This window comes from Mirounga leonina, unplaced genomic scaffold (genome assembly GCF_011800145.1).
Source record: "Mirounga leonina isolate KUSES-001 unplaced genomic scaffold, KU_Mleo_1.0 Mir_321, whole genome shotgun sequence".
NCBI lineage: Eukaryota > Metazoa > Chordata > Mammalia > Carnivora > Phocidae > Mirounga > Mirounga leonina.
In genome coordinates, this window is record NW_023270680.1 from 3018175 (window position 1) to 3040715 (window position 22541).

Below are 22541 nucleotides of genomic sequence, written 5' to 3' on the forward strand. Positions count from 1 at the left end.
ACTCAGCATCCGATTCCCACCTGCCCCCCCAGCACCTGCCGTCCAGCACGGAGGGCCTGTGCCTCACACCAGCCCCTCCACACCCCATTCCAGATCACACCGTTCCTGCCGGGAGGGTCATGCATCCCTCCCTTCCAGTTTATTGTCATAATTATTCTACTCTGTGAGGCACTCAGGGCGAGAGAGTGCAACACTCCGTAAAACGGTTTCGAGCCATCCTTGTACATGATGGCAGAGAATGGCAGACACGTCTCCTCCCTCCCTGCCTCCCTCCCTCCCCACTTCCTTTCTCCTCCGTCTCCTTGCCCCGTTTCATTCCCTTCCCCACATTTCTCTCCTTCCTCCCTCCCAGTCTCCCTATGGCAGAGACTCCAATAGCGGGATCACATTGTAAAGAACGGCATCGGCCGCCTACGCAGCATTCGTGTCTCAGGAGACACATGTGCTGTGGCTGGAGGCACTGGCCGTCGGGGGAGTGGGTGGCGGGTTCCACGGACGCGGACTCTGCCAGTCCCTGTGTTGCTGACGTTCAGAGAAGGGGAGAGGGCTGGGGCCCGGGGTGGTGGTGAGCGGAGGCTCGGTGGACGGGCTGGCCCCAGGCGGGGGGCAGACGGCACCCCCACGGCACCCCCCGTGGTGCGGGGCTCCTGGGTTAGGAACGAGGCGCGGGTGGGGCTCGCCAGCTCCCCCATGTACCGTCTGGTGCTCCAGCCTAACAGCAGTAATGACAACATACAGTCCATCACCTCCGGGGACTGGGACGTGACCAAGATCCTGGCCTACGACGAGCAGCGGAATAAGATGTGAGTAGGGCCGGCCACGGCAGTGGGCAGGCCTCCAGCCCCAGGGCCCGGGCCAGCGCTGCAAGACGGGCCCTTCCTTTCAGTCACACGGGACTCCCTAGGTCCAGTGTCTCGAGGGCCCCACTTCCAAAGTTGCAAGACACTGAGCAGGGGGAGCTGAGCAGCCAGACCTGCAGGGAGAAATGGGTGGCGGTCGCAGCAGGCCTGCCGTGTGCCGTTTGCGAGTTGCAGGCGGTGCGCAAAGTGCCCCGGGAGCATCCTCTGGTTCCGCACAGCGGTCCCATGGGCTCCTTTACAGGCTCCCCTGTCCAAAAACAAGCAAGCAGAAACAATGAGAAGTCAAGTCACTGACCCCAGGTGATTCCGATTATTCAGACGGTAACGGGGGAGCTAGGGCGCAGCTCAGATGGCAGAGGCCAGGCCGGGATGCCGCTCCTCCTCCCTGATCCTGTGACCAGAGTCCAGGTCCCGCCCGCGCTCCGCGTGGCAAGTGAACACCACTCCTCCGGCGTCGTTGCCTCAGGCTTTGAGATTACCTGGCTGGGTCCTGCCCCTCCAGGAGGCTAACAATCTTGTAGAGAAATTCCTGCATCTGAGTCCAGGGACACGCGTCACCATCCTCACCCCCGGCACAGCCCGCACCCCTGCCCCCGCTCCCAGGTGTGTGGCTTGTGGCTTTCCCCGCCTGCACACGCGGGCCTGGGCCTGAGCAGGAGAGTCGGGCCTGTCCCCATGCACCTTCAGAAGTCCCCAGGAAGCGCAGGCAGAGCCTGGCGGTGGAAGGCAAGCCTGCCCTGGAGCCCACTGATCCCTGTGCACCTGCTGGTCTTTGCAGCTACTTCCTGAGCACAGAAGACCTGCCGAGGAGGAGACAGCTCTACAGGTGCGTGGGCACCGACCCAGGAGGTCCTCGGCTTGGCCGCAGGGCACCAGGGGAGGCGCCGGGCAAACCCCCCACAGGGCAACCCTGTAACGTCCAGAGACTGTGAGCAAGAATTGCAGAGACCACCGCATGTGAAGCTTTTCTTTTTCTGCTTCTGTCAAACGAGCTCCCCCGACTCACTTTCTCGTGTTGATAACTGACGGTCTTTCCTTCTCACTGTTGTTCAAGAATGACTTGGGGCGCTCGTTCTCAGTGGGTTTGGTCGGAGGCAGGTCTGGTAGGGTGTTTGCCGGAGGCCAGCTCTACCGACCCCACATCGTGGCCGACCCGCTGTGACCCGGTCAGTTCCGTAACCTCAGAGAAGGCAGAGGGGGTGACATCCAAATCCTGGAAAGGAGACTTCTCCCAGGGTCGGTCCCTCTTCAGTGTTGCCCCAGTGACTGTTCTCCCCAGAGCAGGTGTCGGGCTCTGCGACGGGGTCACCAGAGGTGGAAATAGGGCAACTTTTACTTGCTCGATGTTTTCCAGACTAGAAGGAGGTAGCAGCGGGTGGGTGGTGGCCTACGTGCACACCAGCCGCCCCTTGTGTACCCGAGGGCCAGAGAGGGTGACTCACGGTCTGGATGGAGCCCAAGTCTGGCTTCCCTCCTCATGGCGGGGACACTGGAGAAGCCCATCAGGTGGACCAGCAGCCCCTCCCACCCGCCGGTGCATATGCTGAGAGTGTAAAAGCCGGGCTCAGGGGAATCCTTTTGGAGGGAGGAAAACTGGCAAACCCATGGGTCACAGGCAGGCTTCTCCGTGTAGCCCTGCGTGTCTGCCAGGATAACTTAGATCAGTCCTGTCCCCCACAGGGTGGAAGGCGATCAAGGCAGACCGCCTACCTTCTCCTCTACCTTATACATAGGCTAGAAGGCCCTCTTCTGTCTGGCACGAAGGATCAACCCCTGTAGACAGGTTTCCGGTGGGGCCTGGGGTCAGAGTTGACCCTTCCCCTGCAAGATGCTCAGGCAGGAACTCCCTCCAGGTGTGTGGAGTGACTCCTCGGTATCTTCATTTTTGGAAACACATTTCAGGCCCTCTTGACGTGAAATTGTGCTTGCTGAGCGTGGTCCCGGGGTTCCTGCTCCCCCGGCCCCACCGAGTGGGGAGCACCAGCTCTCGGTGCGACTCTGCGGGAGATCCCACTCCCAACGGCCAGAGTTCAATTCAGCCCGTGTCTCTGGGGTTCCCGGGGGTTCCTGACGTGCCGTGCGCCAGCGCTCGGCCCTTGGAGACAATCCAGAGATCTGGAAAGCCATCTCCTCCTCTCCAAAGGGCCTGGGGCCGAGCACTGTGCCCCCCCCACAGTGGGGGCGCACGGGCCTGATGAACGCGCGGGTGACCCAGTGCGCACCGGAGAGCGCGCCCCCGGAGAGCAGACGTGCTGAGAGCCGAGCTCTTCGGAGTTAGGGCGCCCGCGGGGCGGGAAGCTGGACGCAGAGCGGAGTGTTCTGGAGTGTTCCAGAGTGTTCCAGGGTGTTCCCAGGGAGACGATGCAGAGGCCCAGCCCACAGGCGCAGGCGCAGCATCGGGGACCCCGGGGCGCGTGGGGAGCGCTGCAGCCGGGCTGGGGGTCTGCACCTTGTCCGCGGCGCCTGGTTCCCGCCGCCCGGGTTCACGGCCCGCTGTCTGTGCTCCTCCAGCGCCAGCACGGTGGGCACCTTCAACAGGCAGTGCCTGTCCTGTGACCTGCTGGAGAACTGCACGTACTTCAGCGCGTCCTTCAGCCACAGCGCCGACTTCTTCCTGCTCAAGTGTGAAGGTAAGCCGGGGCGCGGCAGGCCAGCACGCCGATGGTGGGCAGGGGAGGCGGCGGCGGTGGGAGCGGGTCCCAGAACGGGGGGAGGGAGTCCTGCCCGGTCGCTGGTATGCGGGGCCGCCAGCAGGTGCAGTGTTGGCCAGCGGTGGAAGCGTGTCCCAGAACAGGGGGTTCTGCCCGGACGCCGGTCCGGGCTCCCACCAGCAGGTCTCGGCACCAGCCCTCGGTGGGTCTTACACCTGCCCTCATGGTTTACAGCCCATCCCCGTGTTTGCACGCTGTTAATCCCAAAGTTCATCAGCATTTTCCACAAACAGTCCTGGGAAGTGGGTGCGTGAGTATCTCACACCTTGATGAACGCAGGCCATGTAGAAAGGTAATAAAGGAATTTCAAAGATCAACTTCTCAAGCATATTTAAGGATGGAGGTGATAGAAAACAGTCTCAGACAGGAAAGAAATTATTCTCCTGTGACCTAATTCACGGATGATTTATCCCAGAAAGTTCCTAATCACACCGGTCAGCAGACACAGAACGGTAGCCATGTCCCACAGTGGACAAACCAGTATCTTTGCATCTTGTTCTCCTATGCTAGAAAGATAAGGTATGAACCCATGAAAAGGTAAGTGCTAATCAACATGGTTGTTACAAAGTATATGTCAAAGAAGAGCCACTGAGATCGCCTCAGAGGATGAGACCATGCCGCAGATGGGACTGACCAGGCCGGGAGCAATTCAGTCCTGCAAGTTGTGGGTGGAGAATGGAGAATTTTTGCTGGAGCGCGGTCTCGTTAGCCTCTGCCAGGTGCTCACCAGGGCACGACCTCACCCTCTTTTTATGAGTGTCTTCCAAAGTCTTGAGAAGCCATACAACAGGACGACTCAGCCCCCTGGCCACCACAGGCTCAGCCCCAGACATTCTCCCAAGATAATGGGGAGACAAACGGTGTGTGTGGGGGGGGCCTCTGAAATACAACTTTAGCCCCGCCTTGGCCCCTCGAAGGTTATTACCAAACTCCACGGGAAGTCGGGTGTATCAAGGTCTCCTGGTTGCCAGGCCAGCGACTCCTGCCACCCCATGGCAGGATCTTTAGGAGCTTACAACTTGGGGAAATGTGGAGGTTTATGTGGCAGAGATGGGAAAATGGCAAGCCGGCCCGCCAGGACCTGAGACAGCAGCTTGACTGGAGCCACGAAATCAGACATCCGTAGTCTCGTCTCCAGGAGGAGAAGCGTCCTAACAAAATGCAGAAGGGAGAGATCGAAGTGAACTTAAAAAAGAACGTCCCAGACAAGGATCCGTCATTTAAAATCCATTTAAATATTTAGTGTGTTGCCTTATGTTAACATCAGCATAAACTAGCTCCTTGTCTACAAAATTTCTCTGTAAATATTTTTTTTATATTAACCTATTTTCTGGCTAAAGTAACTCAAATTCCCAAATTAACCTTGCCCCCAAAACCTCATTTTGAAAAACGGATTTTCTAAAAGGACTTAAGTGTACAAAGCCTACAGCAGCGAACCCTCGGGCCCCGGGCGGGGTTAGGGGGACTTAGCGGCCGTGAGAGCTAATCCGGGTCCTGCCTCCGGTGTCCTCCACCAGCATTGCTGGTAATTGCCACGGGGTGAAGCTCCCAAAGAGAGTGATTACACTGTCCAAGAGTCTGATTGCTTGGGGGTTGTGTTGGGGACGAAGAAGCAAGGGTAGGCTCACGGATGAGGTGGCACCTCAAATGAAGGCGAGGGTGGGATTCAGAGCATGAAGTGCAGTGTAGTGGGGAGGGTGCAGCATGAGAGGGGCATGGGGGTGCCCTGAGATCGCATGGAGGGTCCCCTCACAGCCTGGGAGCCCCCATCTGTCCAGCTGAGCACTGAGATCGCATGGAGGGTGCCCACCCCACCCCCAGCCTGTGAGCCTAGATCCAACCATAAGGGCTTAGACATCATGTGGAGGGTCCCCACTAGGCCTGGGGGCCCCCATCCGTCCAGAAGTGCTGAGATCACACGGCAGGTCCCCCACAGCCTGGGAGCCCCCATCCGTCCAGCGGAGTGCTGACTTGTATGGAGGATCCCCCCACTCAGCCTGGGAGCCCCCACCTGTCCAGCAGAGGCTTGCATTTAAGAAGTTCCATTTAACAACCAAAATTAAGTCTCAATAATTCTATTTACCCCCATGTTTCTCAGCAGAGATTAAAGTAGGCCCATATGTGTAGCCCACAGTAGCATTCATTAAACTTCGTCCCCTGTGTATTTCTTTCACACCCCAAAGCTACTCTGGAGACTCCTATAAGCCTCTGACCAAAATAATGTCCCCACCCCCGGCTCGAGAGGCTTTCCTTCTCTGCTCCTGCAGCACTGGGTAGATTAACGTGGCCTCTGAGACGCAGCCAGAACAGCACCACCAACAAAGAATCCTCCCCATTTGGGCTGAAGAAAAACATGATGACATTAGTGGATTCTCTGTGAATTAGGGGAGGGGAGATCGGGGAATGCTTCACGTTCACAGCTGCTCGGCCCGTCCACAGGGAGCTGTGAACGGTTCAGTATGGACAGCGGAGGAGGTGGTAGCCCAAGGATTTAGAACCAGGACAGGGTGGACAGCAACCAGCCAAGACAGATGCCCACTCAGCGCAGCCTCGGGCCGTCACGCGGCGGGGTCGGCGGGGTTGGGGATCATGCAAGCGCCTGCAAGGTCGCAAAATTGCAACACCCCCTTATAAATGCCTCTGCCTGTCTATGCACCTTCCATTATGAGAGGTTTTGGTGAGTTCATCTGCTGTGGCCCTGTCCCCTTAACTTACAGGACGGTGCTTGGAGTGGTAACTGGATCCCAGCTGACTAGCACTGTCAGTTGTCTGCAGGGAGTGCGGCTGTGTAACTCGCCCTTTGGCGTGTGGTCCTTCCCCTGGCATGCGGTGATCTCCTCCCTCATCATCACACTAACTTAGTCTCATCATCCTGTGCTGTCTTCTCCAACACTTCTTAACCTTTATAGTCTGTGCTTTCTCGAGGCTTGTCATTTCTGTATTTCCGTATAATTTTTTAAGATTTTATTTATTAGAGAGCACGCATGCACACAAGTGGAGGGGGTGGAGGGAGAAGCAGGCTCCCCGCTGAGCAGGAACCCCCCCCTGAACTCTGGCTCCATCCCAGGACCCCGAGATCATGACCTGAGCCAAAGGCAGATGCTTAACCAACCGAGCCACCCAGGCACCCCTGTAATTCTTAAATTCTTAATTTTTATGATGTAAAAATTTTAAAAGGCATACGTTATTTTTATACTTTTGCACACGATAGATTAAAATAGCGTAGGTGAGGAAAGACTCACGTTTGCAATGCTTACGTCCACTCCTTACCTAGCGAGGCCCTCTTACGTGTGCCAGTATTTCTGTCTATAAGACATGGGTTTCAGATGGTCACTGAATGCTTGCGTGAGGAACACCTGTAAACCAGATGCTGTAGAACCTTGTGGAAATTCACCCATATATTTAATGTACAGATGTTTAGATTTCTTTCCAGATCTCTAGGGTCTGGCATTGAAGCTAGATGCATCCAAAATACTGTGTTATGATGTAACACTTTATAATGATTTTCCAGGAAATACCAATAAGCTTTTGATTTGCACACTTACTTGTCTTCTCACTGACCCACTAAGAAGGGTGATGATGGAAATACCTAATATTTGCTCAGCTCTTCACAATTTGAAAAGCACATTCCTTATATTTGGTGTTTCTATTCCCATTTCTGATTCCTTGCAATTTCTACTCTAACACAAAGAGATCTTAGCGTTCCCTGCACTGAACATACTGTCTCACACTTCCGTGCTTTGTCTTTGATGGCTCAGCGAATGCCTATCCCTTCCCCAGAGCTTTCTCTGGGTAAGGGTTGGTTTTTATCAGCCCTTTGGATGAGCTAACCCAGGCAGCGTGGGCATAGCTGTGGATTCATGCTCAGACCAGTATGTGTGACGGGAACTATCGCTGATTCTTCATCTGTCCTGGGCCACCAGCTCAGAAGCCTGGCTGCGTCCCCCGCAGAGCTGGGACATGACCTTCCCATCTTAGATGACCCCAGTGTTACGTTTGAGGGAAAAAGTACTCACTTTCTGTTTTCGTTTCCTGGAGCTGCCGTAGCATTACTACCAGCTGGGTGGGCTTAGAGCAACAGAAATGTACGCTCTCACAGGCCTGGGGACCAGAAGTCTGAAAGCAAGTTGTCTGCATGGTTAACCCTGCTGGAGACTCCAAGAAGGGACCTGTTCTGTGCCTCTCCCTAGCTTCTCGTGCTGCCAGAAATCCTTGGTGATCCTGGCTTGTAGATGCACCACCCGCATCTCTGCCTCCAGAGGCATGTGGTCTTCTTCCTGTGTCCCTGGACCCCAATTTCCCTCTCCTTGTAAGGACACCAACCATAGGTAAGGACCCACCCCACTCCAGTCAACTTCATCTTAACCTGATTACATTTACAAAGGCCCTATTTCCAGATAAGGTCACATTCACAGGTACTGGGGTTAGGACTGCAACATCTCTTTTAGGGGGACACAGTTAACCCACGACACCTCCCTTGTGTGACTCAAATCACCTTCTTGTATAAGAGAGGAAAGAAACCCTGTTGCTGTTTTTCTCGGGGACACGCATTTAAGGGCAGCCACATTAGACTCGGTGATAGAGACTGTTCCTAATGGCTGTGCCACTTTCTAGAATGAATGAGAGGAGCCGCTGAGGAAAGCAGTGGGATCTAACCCATGTTAGAAGATTCAGAAGATAATGCTGGCATGTTAGCAGAAGCGTACATTTTTTCCAGAAATTCTTCTTCCATGTCAGAAAGCAAAATGAATGCTCACGTCACATGGTGCTTTGAAAAGTAGTTAGGGTTTTCTCCTCCCCAGCTGAAGTCAACCATGAGCCACTGAATCAGAGCACCCCGTTTACATAATTTGAGTTTTGCAATCATAGCTCTTTTTAGAGAATTGGATTTTTCTCTTCAAACTGAATCCCAAGAGCATGATTCATTTCCCTTCAAGTTTGTCGGAAGGACTCAGTCAGTCCTATTTCTAAGAAACGACTGAATTCCACCAGGAAAATGGGACCTGTGCATTAAACAGTGTTTGCTATTTCATACCAAAACAGTTTCATGTTTTTAAAAATTAATAAATTTCTTTTTCATGGAACCCAAGATGGAACTCTAGCTTTTCTTCCTGTTGCGAGTTGAGAACAGAACAACCTGTGTTGTGAATCCTGCTGCGGTCCTGGCCTTCACCTCTCTTCCGTGTCAAGTTGTGATTTAGGAGCCACTTGCCAGTGGTTGAGATGTTTGGTCATAGATTCAGCAACTCAATTTATCAAGACAAACTTCTCCATCTTGAAGTCAAATTGAAACAAAATACAATGACATAAGCTTAAAATAAAGCGAGTGACTCTATCTAGATGACTGTTCTTACTATTAAATGCTCGGGGCTCTATCATCTCTGTCGCTGCCATGGAGAGAGAGAAATCGCAGAAATGGAGAGCAATGAAGGATGGAATCGGAGAGAGTTGGCTAGAAGTTGGGCTCCTCCACTCACTAGCTTTGTGACTTGGGCACGTTGGCTAGCCTTGCTAGACCCTCCATTTACTCGTCCTGAAAACTGGGGCAACAACAGTACCCACAACGTTGTTGTCAGGGTTGATGGAGATAGCAACGCACATGGAGGACTTAGCATGGTGTCTAATACACAGTAAATGTGTAGTAAATGACAGTTAATACTGTTGTGATCACGGTCACCATCATCATCATCATCATCATCACCTTAGTAATCAATGAAGAGTGTCTTAGATGTCCGCCAGTTCCTGACTCAGCATCTGGAAGGTGGGGCTGACACTACAGATGGTTAACTTCTGTGAAATTAACAAAACAAGTCCCTTACTCAGTGTTTCCAAATGTGAGTGGCCATCTGATACCTCATCAGGTGGTGCTGGAAGCCCTGGTTCTGCCCTTACACTCACAGGGTAGAAGCTTCCAAAAGTGACTGTGGTTGCCAGAGCCACAGAACCTTAAGTTACCCCTCTGTAAGCATGGAGTTGAAGAACCTGGTGGCTTCCAGAGTACATATGCCAAAGGGGCCCTCCACAGCCGGTTCTTGGCAGAACTTAGGAAGGAACCAGATGTTCTTTCTTTCTTCAGCACTGGGTAATTTCTCTCTGTGTGCCATTTCTTCTCTCTGCCTTTACTCCCTCAGATGCCCAGTATTCCCAGCCACCCTGGCCACATCCTAACCTCGGGGGATGTAACTGAGAGAGAAATGCACACTGAGGTGTTATGTTAGTTCTCCCTGAGTTTTAGTCAGAACGAAGCCATGAATGGCAGGGATGAGAAAGAGGTGTTGGCCTTGCAGACCAACCTCACTTCACTGAAAGTCACTGACTACAGTGCTATAGATAAGAAGGATGCTTTGGCCAAGTCCAGGCTCAGTGAGGAAGAACATCATGAGCGATTGGTTGGTCATGTCTGCCACACTTAGCAGTGAGGGAGGAGGTGGTGCCCACGCACCACATATCTGTTACTGGAAGGAATAGAAATGGTTACTGATCTTGACACCACTAGAGAAATTTTCGTGAGGGAATATTGTTGCCCAAGGTTTCTGACTGAAGGACAGCTGTTAGTCATACATCTTTTGGAATGAGGAGACGATAGCTCCAGACCCCTCCAAAGTGGCCCAGAGCTAATGCTGGTTCACACCCAGTTCTCCAGTGCATATCTAAGCAGGTGCGCCCTCTTACAGCCTGGCCCAGTGTAAGCATTAAATATTGTCTTCCACTGAAATTATTTCAAATAATTATATATAATGGGGCCAGAGCTAGAAAAATAATAATCTGCATCCTCATTGACAAAACTGTATTATTAGTTCAAACATATAGGGTGATATCAGTCCCCTACAACAAGATTTTGAAAGGGAAAAGCACATGGTTTGCTTCTACAAGCTACCTAATCCTCTAGACATCTCTTAGACCAAGTTTCCAAGGCATTAACCTGGGCTGCCCTTTTTAATTTTGAGTTTGTCCAAGTGAATGTTTGGAACCAAGCTTCAGACTCCTTGGAGCATTGCTAGTGTGTTTGTGAGGAAGAACATCTGTTTAATCTCTCAAACATTTGGAGCTACTCCCTTTGAGGCTGTGGTACCAAGAACAAGGGAAGAGATTTTCAGGGCCGGTTATATCATTAGTATAATATACATGAATACTTTGGAAGATGTTAAACTCATTAGTAAATGCTGCTAGACTCCAAGCAAATCACTCAGTTGGAGCCCTGTTGCTCCTCAGTAATAGCCAAACAAGTATCTCCCTTGGGAAAGAAACTTCTCACTTTCCCAGCTGACCCCTTCTGCATCACCAGGCAAGTGTCTGACCCGTGCGAGTACCAGGTGACAGGGTACTTTCTGCAAAATGGAAAGTCTTTCCTGAAAATGTGCTCTTTGAAATGTCGATTGACAATAAACAATACCATTCAGTGCAATTATAACAGCTCTATGATCCACATACTCCTTTCATGCCCACTGCCCCAACTCCAGCGAGTTAAGAGCCTGTACTCATCAGGTTTCCTTCAGGCTCTCCCTCCAACCAGCCACTTTGCTTGGGACCACCACATCACATTCCCTAAAGTGTATTTTTCTTCAGAATGGCTTCCCGACCACATACGTTTCTCTCTTTTCTACACTAAATGGTAAAAGAAACACAAAATTAAAAAATAAATGGCACCACTGGGTCACCAAGAAGGGGGCCACCAGCAGACAGAACAATGAAGAATTTTTAGAAAGTGAATAGAAATAGATCACATTGAGAGTGAAAGCCAAAGCCTGGGATATGTAGTGTGATTGATGAAGAATGTGACTACAAAAAAAAAAAAAAAAAAAAAAAAGTAAAAACAATCAACAAAACTAAAAGACAACCTGCGGGAATGGAAGATGTTTGCAAATGACCTATCCAATAAAGGGCTAGTATCCAAAATATGTAAAGAACTGATACAACTAAACATCCAAAAAACAACCCAGTTAAAAAATGGGCAGAAGACATGAGCAGACATTTCTCCAAAGAAGACATCCAGATGGCCAACAGACACATGGAAAGATGCTCAACATCACTCTTCATCAGGGAAATGCAAATCAAAATTACGATGAGGCATCACCTCACACCTGTCAGAATGGCTAAAATCAAAAACATAAGAAACAACAAGTGTTGGCAAGGATGAGGAGAAAAAGGAACGCTCATGCACTCTTGGTGGGAATGCAAAGTGATGCAGCCACTGTGGAAAACAGTATGGAGGTTCCTCCAAAAATTAAAAATAGAATTACCATATGATCCAGTAATTCCACTTCTTGGTATTTACCCAAAGAATATGAAAACACTAAATTGAAAGGATACATGCACTGCTATGTTTATTGCAACATTACTTACAATCACCGAATTATAGAAGCAGTCCGAGTGTCCAAGGACAGATGAATGGATAAAGAAGATGTGGTGGATATACAGTGGAATATTAAAGAATGAAATCTTGCCATTTGCCACAACATGGATGGATCTAGAGAGTACTATGCTAAGTGAAATAAGTCAGTCAAAGAAAGACAAATATCATATGATTTCACTCATATGTGGAATATAAGAAACAAGACAAATGAAAGAGACAAAATGAAACTAAGAGACAAACCAAGAAACAAACTCTTAGCTACAGACAACACACTGAGGGTCACCAGAGAGGAGGTGGTGGGGGGATGGGGGAAATAGGTGAAGGGAATTAAGAGTGCATTTCTCTCTCTCTCTCTCTTTTTAAGATTTTATTTATTTATTTGACAGAGACACAGCGAGAGAGGGAACACAAGCAGGGGGAATGGGAGAGGGAGAAGCAGGCAGGGAGCCGGATGCGGGGCTCCGATCCCAGGATGCTGGGATCATGACCTGAGCTGAAGGCAGACGCTTAACGACTGAGCCACCCAGGTGCCCCAAGAGTGCACTTCTCTTGATGAGCACTGAATCATGTAGAGAATTGCTGAATCACCATGTTGTACACCTGAAGCTAATATAACACTGCATGTTAACTCTACTAGAATTAAAATTAAAAGCTTAATTGAAAAGAAAAAAAGAGTAAACTTACTCAACAAAATATATGCCCTCCCCTAAATTTTTTTTAGTTCAAAAGAAAAACTGAAGAGAGGGGTCATTGCACGCCCTGGTTTTCCAAGAAAGCCAGATAATGCCTGACAAAGATCATTGGAGGCCTCATAATTATTTTTGCTGTCCTTCTCTTCATTCTCAAAAGTGTCCTTGTTTGGGCAACATTATGAACAGAACCCCACCAAATCGTAATCTGGAAGATCCAGCAGGGTTGCCCAGAAGACCACTATTGGACGGAGATGAAAACTCAAAGAAATCTTGAGAGATATGAATAATAGATCCAAGAAATGCATTCTGCCATGTGGAGGTTCTAGGGGAGACTGGGAAGAATAAAGGGGGGAAAATAAACCAAGATATACTAGAAGAAAATCCCACTGAGCATTCAATTATTAGAGAGGAAAGAAGTATGGAATGTCTTACAAGAATTTGGGGAAAGAGCTGAATTTAATTCCCCCAAATGAAACTTGGCAATTCAGAGTTTAGAAATTACATAAGGTTACAGGGAGGGGCACTATGGAGGGTTTTTTCTTTTCATTTTTCTTTCCTTTTCTTTTTTTATTGTAAATACTCAGAGTAGTATCAGACTTCTCACCTTCAAAACAACAGTTCAGGAAATAGTGGAACATGATCTATAAGATACTGCTGATAGAAAACAGTATTTTGTCCTGTCCCCACTAAGCTCTTGTTCATAAAATGGGCAGGAAAAGGAACTTGGGGATGTTCAAATATGTAAAATTTACCATTCATGCATCTGCCCCGGAAAAAAACTATACACAGATGCACTTAAACAAAAGAAGGGGGCTGCTCAAAGAGAAGTAAGAGGCAAATGATGAGCAAAGAAACTAATAAACTTTAACAAAATTATAAATCATTATTGGATAAAATTTTATGCAGTTGTTAGTAAAGATTCCTAAAACAAAAGTGCTTAAAAAACTAGAAGAAACTTCTGGATGATTCCAGCCAGCTCTGAAAAGACAGCTGTGCTGGAGGAGTTGCAGTGGGAGGGGCAGGAGGGAAAGTGAGCCCCCCACACTGGAGAAGAGTGAGGTGCATGCAGGTTCGTTGTGGGTGGGGAGGGGGCCAGGAGAACCAGGTGCCTGCATACTGAAGAATTAACTGGACCCTTATCTTACACCACACACACGCACAACTCAAAATGGATTAAAGACTTAAGCATAAGACCTGACCCTGTAAAACCCCTAGAACACGCGGGGGAAATTCTCGTGACATGGGTCTTGGTGGTGATTTCATGGACGTGACACCAAAAGCTCAGGAAACAAAACCAAAAAGAAACGAGTGAGACTGCATGACACACAAAGGCTGGTGCACAGCCAAGGACACCATTCACAGAGAGACGAGGCAGCGCACACGGGGGGAGAAAATACTTGCAGACCACACATCTGACCAGGCATTCATGTCCAAAATGAGTGTGGGCTGTGAGCCACGCGCCCACCCCTTGCACGGCCACTGGTGAGTTCCAAGGGAGGCGGATGACCCCCATGGGTAGGTTCTCCAGAGCACACACTGGACATTGTATCCTGTTTCCTGGATTTCTCTCTTTGTTTGGTAATCCTTATTTTTACATTGTTCTGCTTTTCCCACCTATCCATTTTAAGCCAGTTTTATTTTATCTCTGCATTTGTATCTTTCTTATCTGCCTTAAATCCTGTTTGCCACAGACCCAGGGCAGGCAAACGTGATCTATGAGGGGGGGGACGGCTGGCCAACTGGCCGGCGGAAACTTCACACTGCTCCACCAGCTCTGGGGTGGCCGGTGGTCAGGCCAGAGCACCTCGGACCCAGGTAGCAGCCCCGCCTGCCCGTTGTCAAGGGCAATGTTAAAGGGACTTCGATATACAAAACAGATCAAAATGATGTCTCATTGGCATTATAATATTTTATTAGCTCAGAAGTATAGCATGGGCTTTCCAGATCAATCAGGGAAGACACAGACTGTTTTTGGTGAATTAGTAAATTTGGAAATGATAAATTCGAGAATGCAGGTCAAAGTCATAGACTTGTACCCACGGGCGTCCGAGTCCTGAAATTCCAGTCACACCCTCACAGAGCCACCGCGGCCCTTCTGTTTTCAAGCCCCTGCTGGAATAAATGGCTGAGATGTTCCTAGTGTTCGTTCGAAACCTATCAAACTATTTACCCACCCCTTCTCAGATTTCCAACCTCCGGTGTCCAAGCCCGTGAACTTTCTCTGATCCACCCTCTCTTTCTCCTTCCTCTGAGAGTATTCTTTGCCTCTTTTATGCTCTTGTGTCTTGTACCTCTCCCTCCTGGGCACAAAGCTCCCCCAAAGCAGGACCTGTTTCATTGGCGTCTACACAGCAACTCTATCATAGACTGGATATTTGTGGGTTGATACAGGTGCGCTCGTGAGCCCAGCAGTGCTTCAGGGTGGTGATGGGTGCCGTGTGTATAGGAGTCTTGGAGATGGGTGCAAACCATCAGGGGGCGGAGCCCATAGACGCGCCCCTCCTCCCCTCCCTCCTTCCCTCCCAACACATCTCTGCCATGTCTCCTTCCTCTGTACCAACCACCTAGGCGCTCTCTGCCCCCGCACCCTGCCTCGGTTTCCCCTTAGCACATCTCACGGCTGCCACGGATATTTTTGTGTATGTGTTCCAAGCCCGTCTTGCCTGCAGAATGTCAGCTCAGTGAGTGCAGGAGGTTTGTGTCACCCCTACTTGGAGCCCAGCACCTAGAACAATGCATGGTGCACGGCGGGTTCTCAGTAAAGAAATACGTTTTTGAGGGAATGCATAAAAGCTCCACCAAAATGCTACACTTGGAGGCCGACATAGACCGAGTTCAAAGTCATATCATTAACATGCAGTAGATGGGCCTGAATGAATTTTCCAAGTGAACATAGACCTTTTGGGCAGACTTGACATGTTTCTTCAGAGAGAAGCCCTGGGGCCTGTGGATGAAGTTTCAGGGAGTTTTGTCTGCACATAACACAGGAAAAGCCGTGAAGTGTTGTAAGCGTCGTTCTAAGGTTCTAGCTGGATGTGCCCTGTAGGTCCGCATCGTGATGGTGGAAGCTCCTACCCGGAGTTCTCCAGGCGGAAACTAGGTGGCCAGTGACGGAGAGGTCTTAGGAAGATCCCTTTGGGCTCTTGGGGACTCTATGACCTCATATTCTCGCCAGAATAGGAGTCCGGGGTTGTTCTTTTCCATTACTGATGCAGTAGATCACCTGTAGGGAACAGGCCAGCATCCAGGCACGTTAGGCACCTTCTCCAAACATTGGGTATCTCTGGCCACACACAGTGGTGCTTAACACTAAAAAACTGCACACTTGAGCGATCTGAAGTACATTCTAATCCCATCACCAAAACCCATTGTATCTGTGAAGTCAAAGTTTAGTATTAGGCCAATTTTATTGAGTTGTCTTTTGAAAACGTGATGATTGTCCACTCATGGGGTATGGCATCACCAAGGCTCACCAGTTGCCAGAGAATCTCAGGAGGTTGTGCCTTAGCTGTCCAAGCTGTATTTTGCTGTCTCTGCCTCACCTCACCTGCCTTGGACAGGACGTGACTTCAGCTCTCTGATCATGTCAGAGCCTCACTTCATAATCTGGATTTTTTTTTTTTTTAAAGATGATGCTCAGAGAAAGTCAATTTTATTTTTCCACTTAGTGGTTATTTGTGAAAAGTTTGTTTTATAGATGGAGATAAGGAGGTATTGGCACTGGACGAAAAGAATCCTCACCTTAAACCACACTGCTGGCATATTTTGACCACCAGCAAAATATCCATCCATCTCTCCCACCCGAGTTCCTATAGTAGGTGATGTTTTTGTTTTAAACCAGGGAACATTAATTGCCTAGCAGAGATGAATTAGAAGTATTCAATTGGAAACGTATAGCTGGCCCTCAACAAAAGTTTCCATTTTAGATAAGACATAAAGGAGCACCTGAGCGGCTCAGTTGGTTAAGTGTCTGCCTTCGGCTCAGGTCATGATCCCGGGGTCTTGGGATGGAGCCCCGCATCGGGCTCCCTGCTCGGCGGGAAGCCTGCTTCTCCCTCTCCCACTCCCCCTGCTTGTGTTCCCTCTCTCGCTGTGTCTCTCTCTGTCAAATAAATAAAATATTTTAGATAAGACATAAAAAGAATCGATCACAAACTTAATTATTGATGCTAATGGAAAGGAAAAGGAATAATGGAGAACAGATGTTTGTCTAGCCATGAGTTTCTGCTCCTCCCCTTTCTCACTGTCGAAGAGAACACTTGCATATGTAGATGCTTGGTGGAGCAGGGAGGGAAAGTCCGTGAGTGAACCCCACTTGGCAGATTAAATGGGGTGTGCTGATTTCTGGCTCTTACATTATTCCTACAGAGCTTCAAAACCCATATTTTTATATAAAAATCGAATTTCTAAGTGTTGGAAACCAACTACAATTTGAAACATGTTCCTTTTGGCTAAGCAGAGCATTAGCAGGCTACATCTGAACCACAGGTGACCAGTCCGTGACGTCTGCTCGAAGCAACACAATGGATTGCCAGGGGGAGTTCCTTACTGGGTTTTGGTCCCAATTATGAGCTTCCCTCTTGGTTATCACTGAGTAACCAAAGCTTAAATAGCCAAAAGGAGCCATAAGAGAAGTAGATATGTTTAAGTCTCAAGGATCCAATGCTGGACACTCATGAATCCATGATACCTTTTAAAACTGGTCTGTAGGAATCTTTCGAAGGTGTTTGTACTTAATCCATACTGTCCAGCATGGTTGAATAAGGCAGTTTTCATATTAATAAATTCTTCCCATTGTACCATACATAAATTGTCTTCAAAGACGTAAGGCTGCTTATCACTTGTCCTGCTAGCTGTAAATCGATCTTTCTTTGCTGCTCGGGGAGCTCTTGGGCACCGTCGGTGTCTGCCATCATTGACTTGAACCCCTGGTCCATGTGAGGAAGAAAGTTCTCACAAAATAAACTGGGGTGATTGTTAACTCTGCTTTCCTTGCTTCGTTGTTGAGGAAACCGAGGCACAGAGCTGTTAATGACTTAGGCAAACCACGCAGCCAGTCAGTAGCAGCACCAGACCCCACGCCCTCCGGCCGCCGTGCTGGTGTTTCTGTGAACACTGTTCTTCTCACGTGCGTCCTGCTTAACATCATGGCTGGCCATCGAAAGTTTTGTGTGCTTGGCACATTGTACCCAGAGAAAGAACAAAAGAGGTGAACCTGGAAGCTTTACTAAGGAAAAAGGCGAAAAATAAAGCTCAGAGGTCACGTTTTCTCGTAAGTTCTGTCTGTGTCATGCACATCAGTTACGTAGCTTCAAAAACGGGATGGCTCACGTTTGAGTGAGAATACAGAAGATGTGGTGTGAGCCCCTCGTCCTACTACCACGAGGAGATTTGCATGCTAATAACGAATCGCTGTTAAGGAAAAGAGTCAACAAGAGACCTACAGTTAGGAGTTTAGCCCATATCCAACATGTAAATGCACACTCATTATAAGAATGGGAGCTACAAATAATCGTGTAAATTGTGGGTGATCCCAATCCTGTACATTCTCAGCACCGTGGAGAGCTTAATACACCAAACATGAAACAACGGTTGTCTTCTTCAGTGTTGTCCAACAACAAAAAAGCCAAAATGGCAACCGAAGGTGCGGCAGGGGCAGAGAGGATTGAAAAAGGAGCAAAACTTCTTACAAAGCGCTTTCTTCAGGAAATGTGGTGCCACATAAGTCAGCAAATTTTTTCTCTCCAAGGAGATAAAGTAGGGTCATCCATGATCTTAAAATAGTCACATTCAAAGAAAAATGAGCAGAGACATCTGGCTAAATGTTACATCTGTTTTCACTTCCATTAATTTTTTTCCCAGAAGAAGGTATTAGATCATGTTAGACAGCTATTGGATGATAATACAGCACTCTAAACACATTTTTAAAAGCCCCCTGTTTTATGCTTTGTGGCTGTCAATCCATACATGGACATGAATATAGGGAATCCCTAAACACAGTAACGTCCCTCCTGCCTGGTTTCTATCTCAGCAGAATCATTACAATGTCAGGGAGAAACCCCTTCGCCCCCTGCCTCATTTCCTTAAGACAGGTTCTGACTTTCACCTCGCTCTTTCATCCAGTTAAATTATTGAGCAGCTGCCGTATGCCTCTAGATGCTAAGGAGTCAAAGAATTAGAGGTCCTGCCTTGAGGGACTCGTGTTGAGGGGGGAGCACCCTTACCAGAAATGTCATCTCATGTGATCGGTGCTGTTACTGAGATGTGTGCAGGGGGGTGGGAGAACCGAGGAATCCTCTCTGTGCTAGCAACTTTGCTGGAGCCGACTGTATGCATTTGAATAAGGCATCGTCCTTGACCTTAGGGAAGTCACAGATGCGTGGTAAGACTCTACCTAACAGAAGTCCATAGATTTAGGCCTTAGAGGCTGCTCTGAAAGTCCAGTAGTTCACTGTTTCCTTTCCCACTAGCCAAGCCACAGAGCCACCACCCATTCTACAGATGAGAATGTTAAGACACTTTAAACATCTTGCCCAAAGCACACAGTTAATCAGGGGCACGGGCGGGGCTAGAATCAGTATTATTTTTTCCACACCTGAATTCTCCAGGTGCCCATGAACACCACTCTCACTATCTCCTGTGCACAGGGACAAACTGCCATTTTTGCTGATGGTTTTCCTCCAGTGCTGCTTCCACAGACATGTATGCTGAGCCCTAGTGAAGTTCCGGACACAAGAGGGCACTGCAGCCCTGCATGTTAGTACCTGCCTTCCCAGGCCTGTATGGGGTCGGTGCAATACGGGGCATTTGCCAGTATCTGCTGCCTGCTCCAGTGTGTAAATCACACCACCTGCACTGACTCTGTCCACCACCCAGTGGGGCCACAGAGACAGAGCCGTCCAAACCGAGAAGTCTCTCTCTGATGCTCACTATCTGCCAGATATTGACTGCAGGCTAGGCATGCAAGGATGAGCAAGACAGAGAGGCCCTGCCCTCAAGTAGCCCAGAGTCTAGGGACCTTAAACATGTTGTGAAATCCATCAAGGGGACTAGCATGGGAAGGGAGCTGGCAAGAGCTTCAGCTGGGATGGGCTACCTCACCCACGTCATGGGTGTGAACTGTTCCCTGTGCTCCAGGAGCTTACTGTCGAGGAGACAGACACCACCCACTGGAGAACAATAAAGGGCAGAATATAGCAAATTCTTTGGGAAAAACTATAAAAGCCATAGGTAGCCAGGAAAGAAAGCATTTGGTAACTGGTAAAAATGGGGAGGAAAAATGGCAAATGGTCCTTACCAAGGGGGAAGAAACGTAAGTGACTTCCTTGTGTCTTGGCTGCCTTGTCTGTAAAATTGAGATAATTATAGTACCTGCCTGGTAGGGTTGTCATAAGCTTTAAATTATTATTATTCATAAAGCACTCATAGCAGAACCAGTAGCGGTGGTGGTGATGATGTTGCTGTTCTTCATCATTGATGATGTTATTGTTGATGATGATGACAACAGTGTTATTGATGACTTTGATGATGGCAATGGTGGTGATGTGATTATGATGATGACATTGTTGTTGATGATGGTGCTATTGATGAGAATGGTTCTGTTATTCATTGCTAATGATGTTATTGTTGATGATCATGATGACCATGTTATTGCTGTTGTCCATCATTGATGATGTTATTGTTGATAATGATGACAGTGTTATTGATGATTATGATGACATCAATGATGCTGATGTGATTATGATGGGTTGATGACAATGGTTCTATTATTCATTGTTGATGTTATTGTTGATGTGACAATGTTATTGATGATTGTGATGATGATGATGATGGTGTTGATGATTGTGTTGATGATGATGATGGTGTTGATGGTGATGATGATGGTGTTGATGATGATTATAATGATGATGATGGTGTTGATGGTGATGTTGATGGTGATGATGGTGACGATGATGACGTTACTGTTGTTGCTGTTGTTGCCCTAGCTCTGACTCATACCTGAGAGCTGGGGCCTTCAACTATTGTCACCTTTTCCCTGTAGTGGGAAGTAGTTTCACCTCCTGCTTTGATGATGTGAATTTACATAGAGGTCAGTTATTAATAGCTGTTATGTTTCTATTTTGTGCAAAAATTAGGCCAAAATGACCAAACTATGATGGAATGTATCTGTAGACAAAGGATTTTTATTTACTTTCTGAGTATAAGAAATAGTTGGTGTGGCCTTCATGGTTAGCTGAAGTGGATATTGAAGATCTAGGCCAGGATCTGGACCTTTCTAGATAGTGTGGAAGGTGTGCACATCTTTATGCAGAGGGCAAGAGAGAGTCTGTCCCCAGAGCACTCAGCCTAGATAGATCACCTCAACTGTTTCCAAATCGAAACAAAAATGAAGAAACACACAGATGATGAATTTTACTTTGCCTGGGCAGGCAGACCCCCACATCCTCCAGATCTTAAGCATAGCATCAAACTTCCATCTCCTTTGAATTCCCAGCTGCTACCAAGGGGTGTTTATATTATTAATAATTATTAATAACAGCTTCCATCTATCTCACTCTTGCAATGCCAAGAAGTGCAAAGAACGTCGACTTCATTTAGTCCTTACAAACGGCATAGCTGTCCACATTTTACACGTGAGGAGACCACGGCTCAGAAAGCAGGGTCACGTGGATTTACGTGGGCGAGCTCAGACAAGATGAACGTTATGCTCTTACCTGAGAAGTAAAGTTTAATTTGTTTATTGTCAGAATGATCATCATTTGTAGGCCTGGGCATAAAAGAGCCCCTTTTTTCTGTCTGCAGTCACCGCAAGATTCTAATGGGTGCATGCTCAGGATAATTGCCAAGGGCACAAGTGCCCAGGGGGACTTGGCTCTGATGGTGACCTGCGTCTGTGCTGTATGTCATTGGCCTAGGGCGGTCACACAGTTTAGCTGAGTACCATGTATATGGAAAGTTTCTCTGGGGGTAGGGAAGGAGGGAGTGTCTTGCAGACAGGGTCGGTGGGTACCATATGTGGCTTTTCTGACCACAAAGTAAGACCTGCCTCTAGGTCCCTTTGTGGGTTGAATTGCGTCCCCCCCACCCCTCCCCTCCAAATAATATATTGAAGTCCTAACCCCAGTACTTCGGAATGTGACTTTATTTGGAAATAGGATTGCTGCATACGTAATTAGTGGAGAAGAAATCATTTTGGAAGAAGGTGGGACCTTAATCCAATGACTGGTGTCTTATAAGAAGAGGGAAAGAGACAGACACACAGGACAGAAAGCCGCGTGACAACAGAGGCAGGTAGACCAAGGAGCACCAGGGACTGCTGGCCACCACCGGAAGTGGAAGGACCCTCCCAGGCAGGTTTCAGAGGGGGCCCCTGGCCATGCTGACACCTGTGTGTCTCAGACTCCCAGCCTCCACACCGTGAGGCAGTAAATTCTGTTGTCCTAAGCCCGCCAGATGTTGGAACTTCATTATGGCAGCCCTGGGAAACTGATACAGTCCCCAAGTAGGGGCTCCTCCAGACCCTTCCTCAACCACCAAAAATCCCACCCTGACTTACTACCTTAGAGCAGTGCTTCTCAAAGAGTAGCACATAGGCTCGGCTGGATGTGCAAATTCACAGGCTCCATCACAAACTGTGGAATTGGAGACTGGAGTGGCCCCCTCCAGCCTCCACCTTTCTAAAGGCCCTCCCGGTGATCTTGGTACAGCTGGAGTTGGATAGAGGGTGTGCGAGACACCGTCTCCTTGCTTCTGAGATAGACTTCTCACATTCTTAGTTTTTCTGAAATCAACATGCATCTTGCCATCTCTGTAAAATCTTATTTATTTTTTTAAAGATTTTATTTATTTATTTGACAGAAACACAGCGAGAGAGGGAATGCAAGCAGGGGGAGTGGGAGAGGCAGAAGCAGGCTTCCCGCCGAGC

At 48.6% G+C, this 22541-nt stretch overlaps 1 protein-coding gene across 1 annotated transcript in view; it reads left to right on the plus strand.

Annotated features, from left to right (window-relative positions):
* Positions 1 to 22541, plus strand: part of DPP6 (dipeptidyl peptidase like 6) — a 681409-nt gene that overhangs the window by 614047 nt on the left and 44821 nt on the right. The window contains exons 14-16 of the mRNA XM_035029860.1: positions 712 to 803; positions 1639 to 1686; positions 3372 to 3490. Of these exons, the coding sequence (XP_034885751.1) occupies positions 712 to 803; positions 1639 to 1686; positions 3372 to 3490 (259 nt within the window). The remainder of the gene's footprint in view (positions 1 to 711; positions 804 to 1638; positions 1687 to 3371; positions 3491 to 22541) is intronic.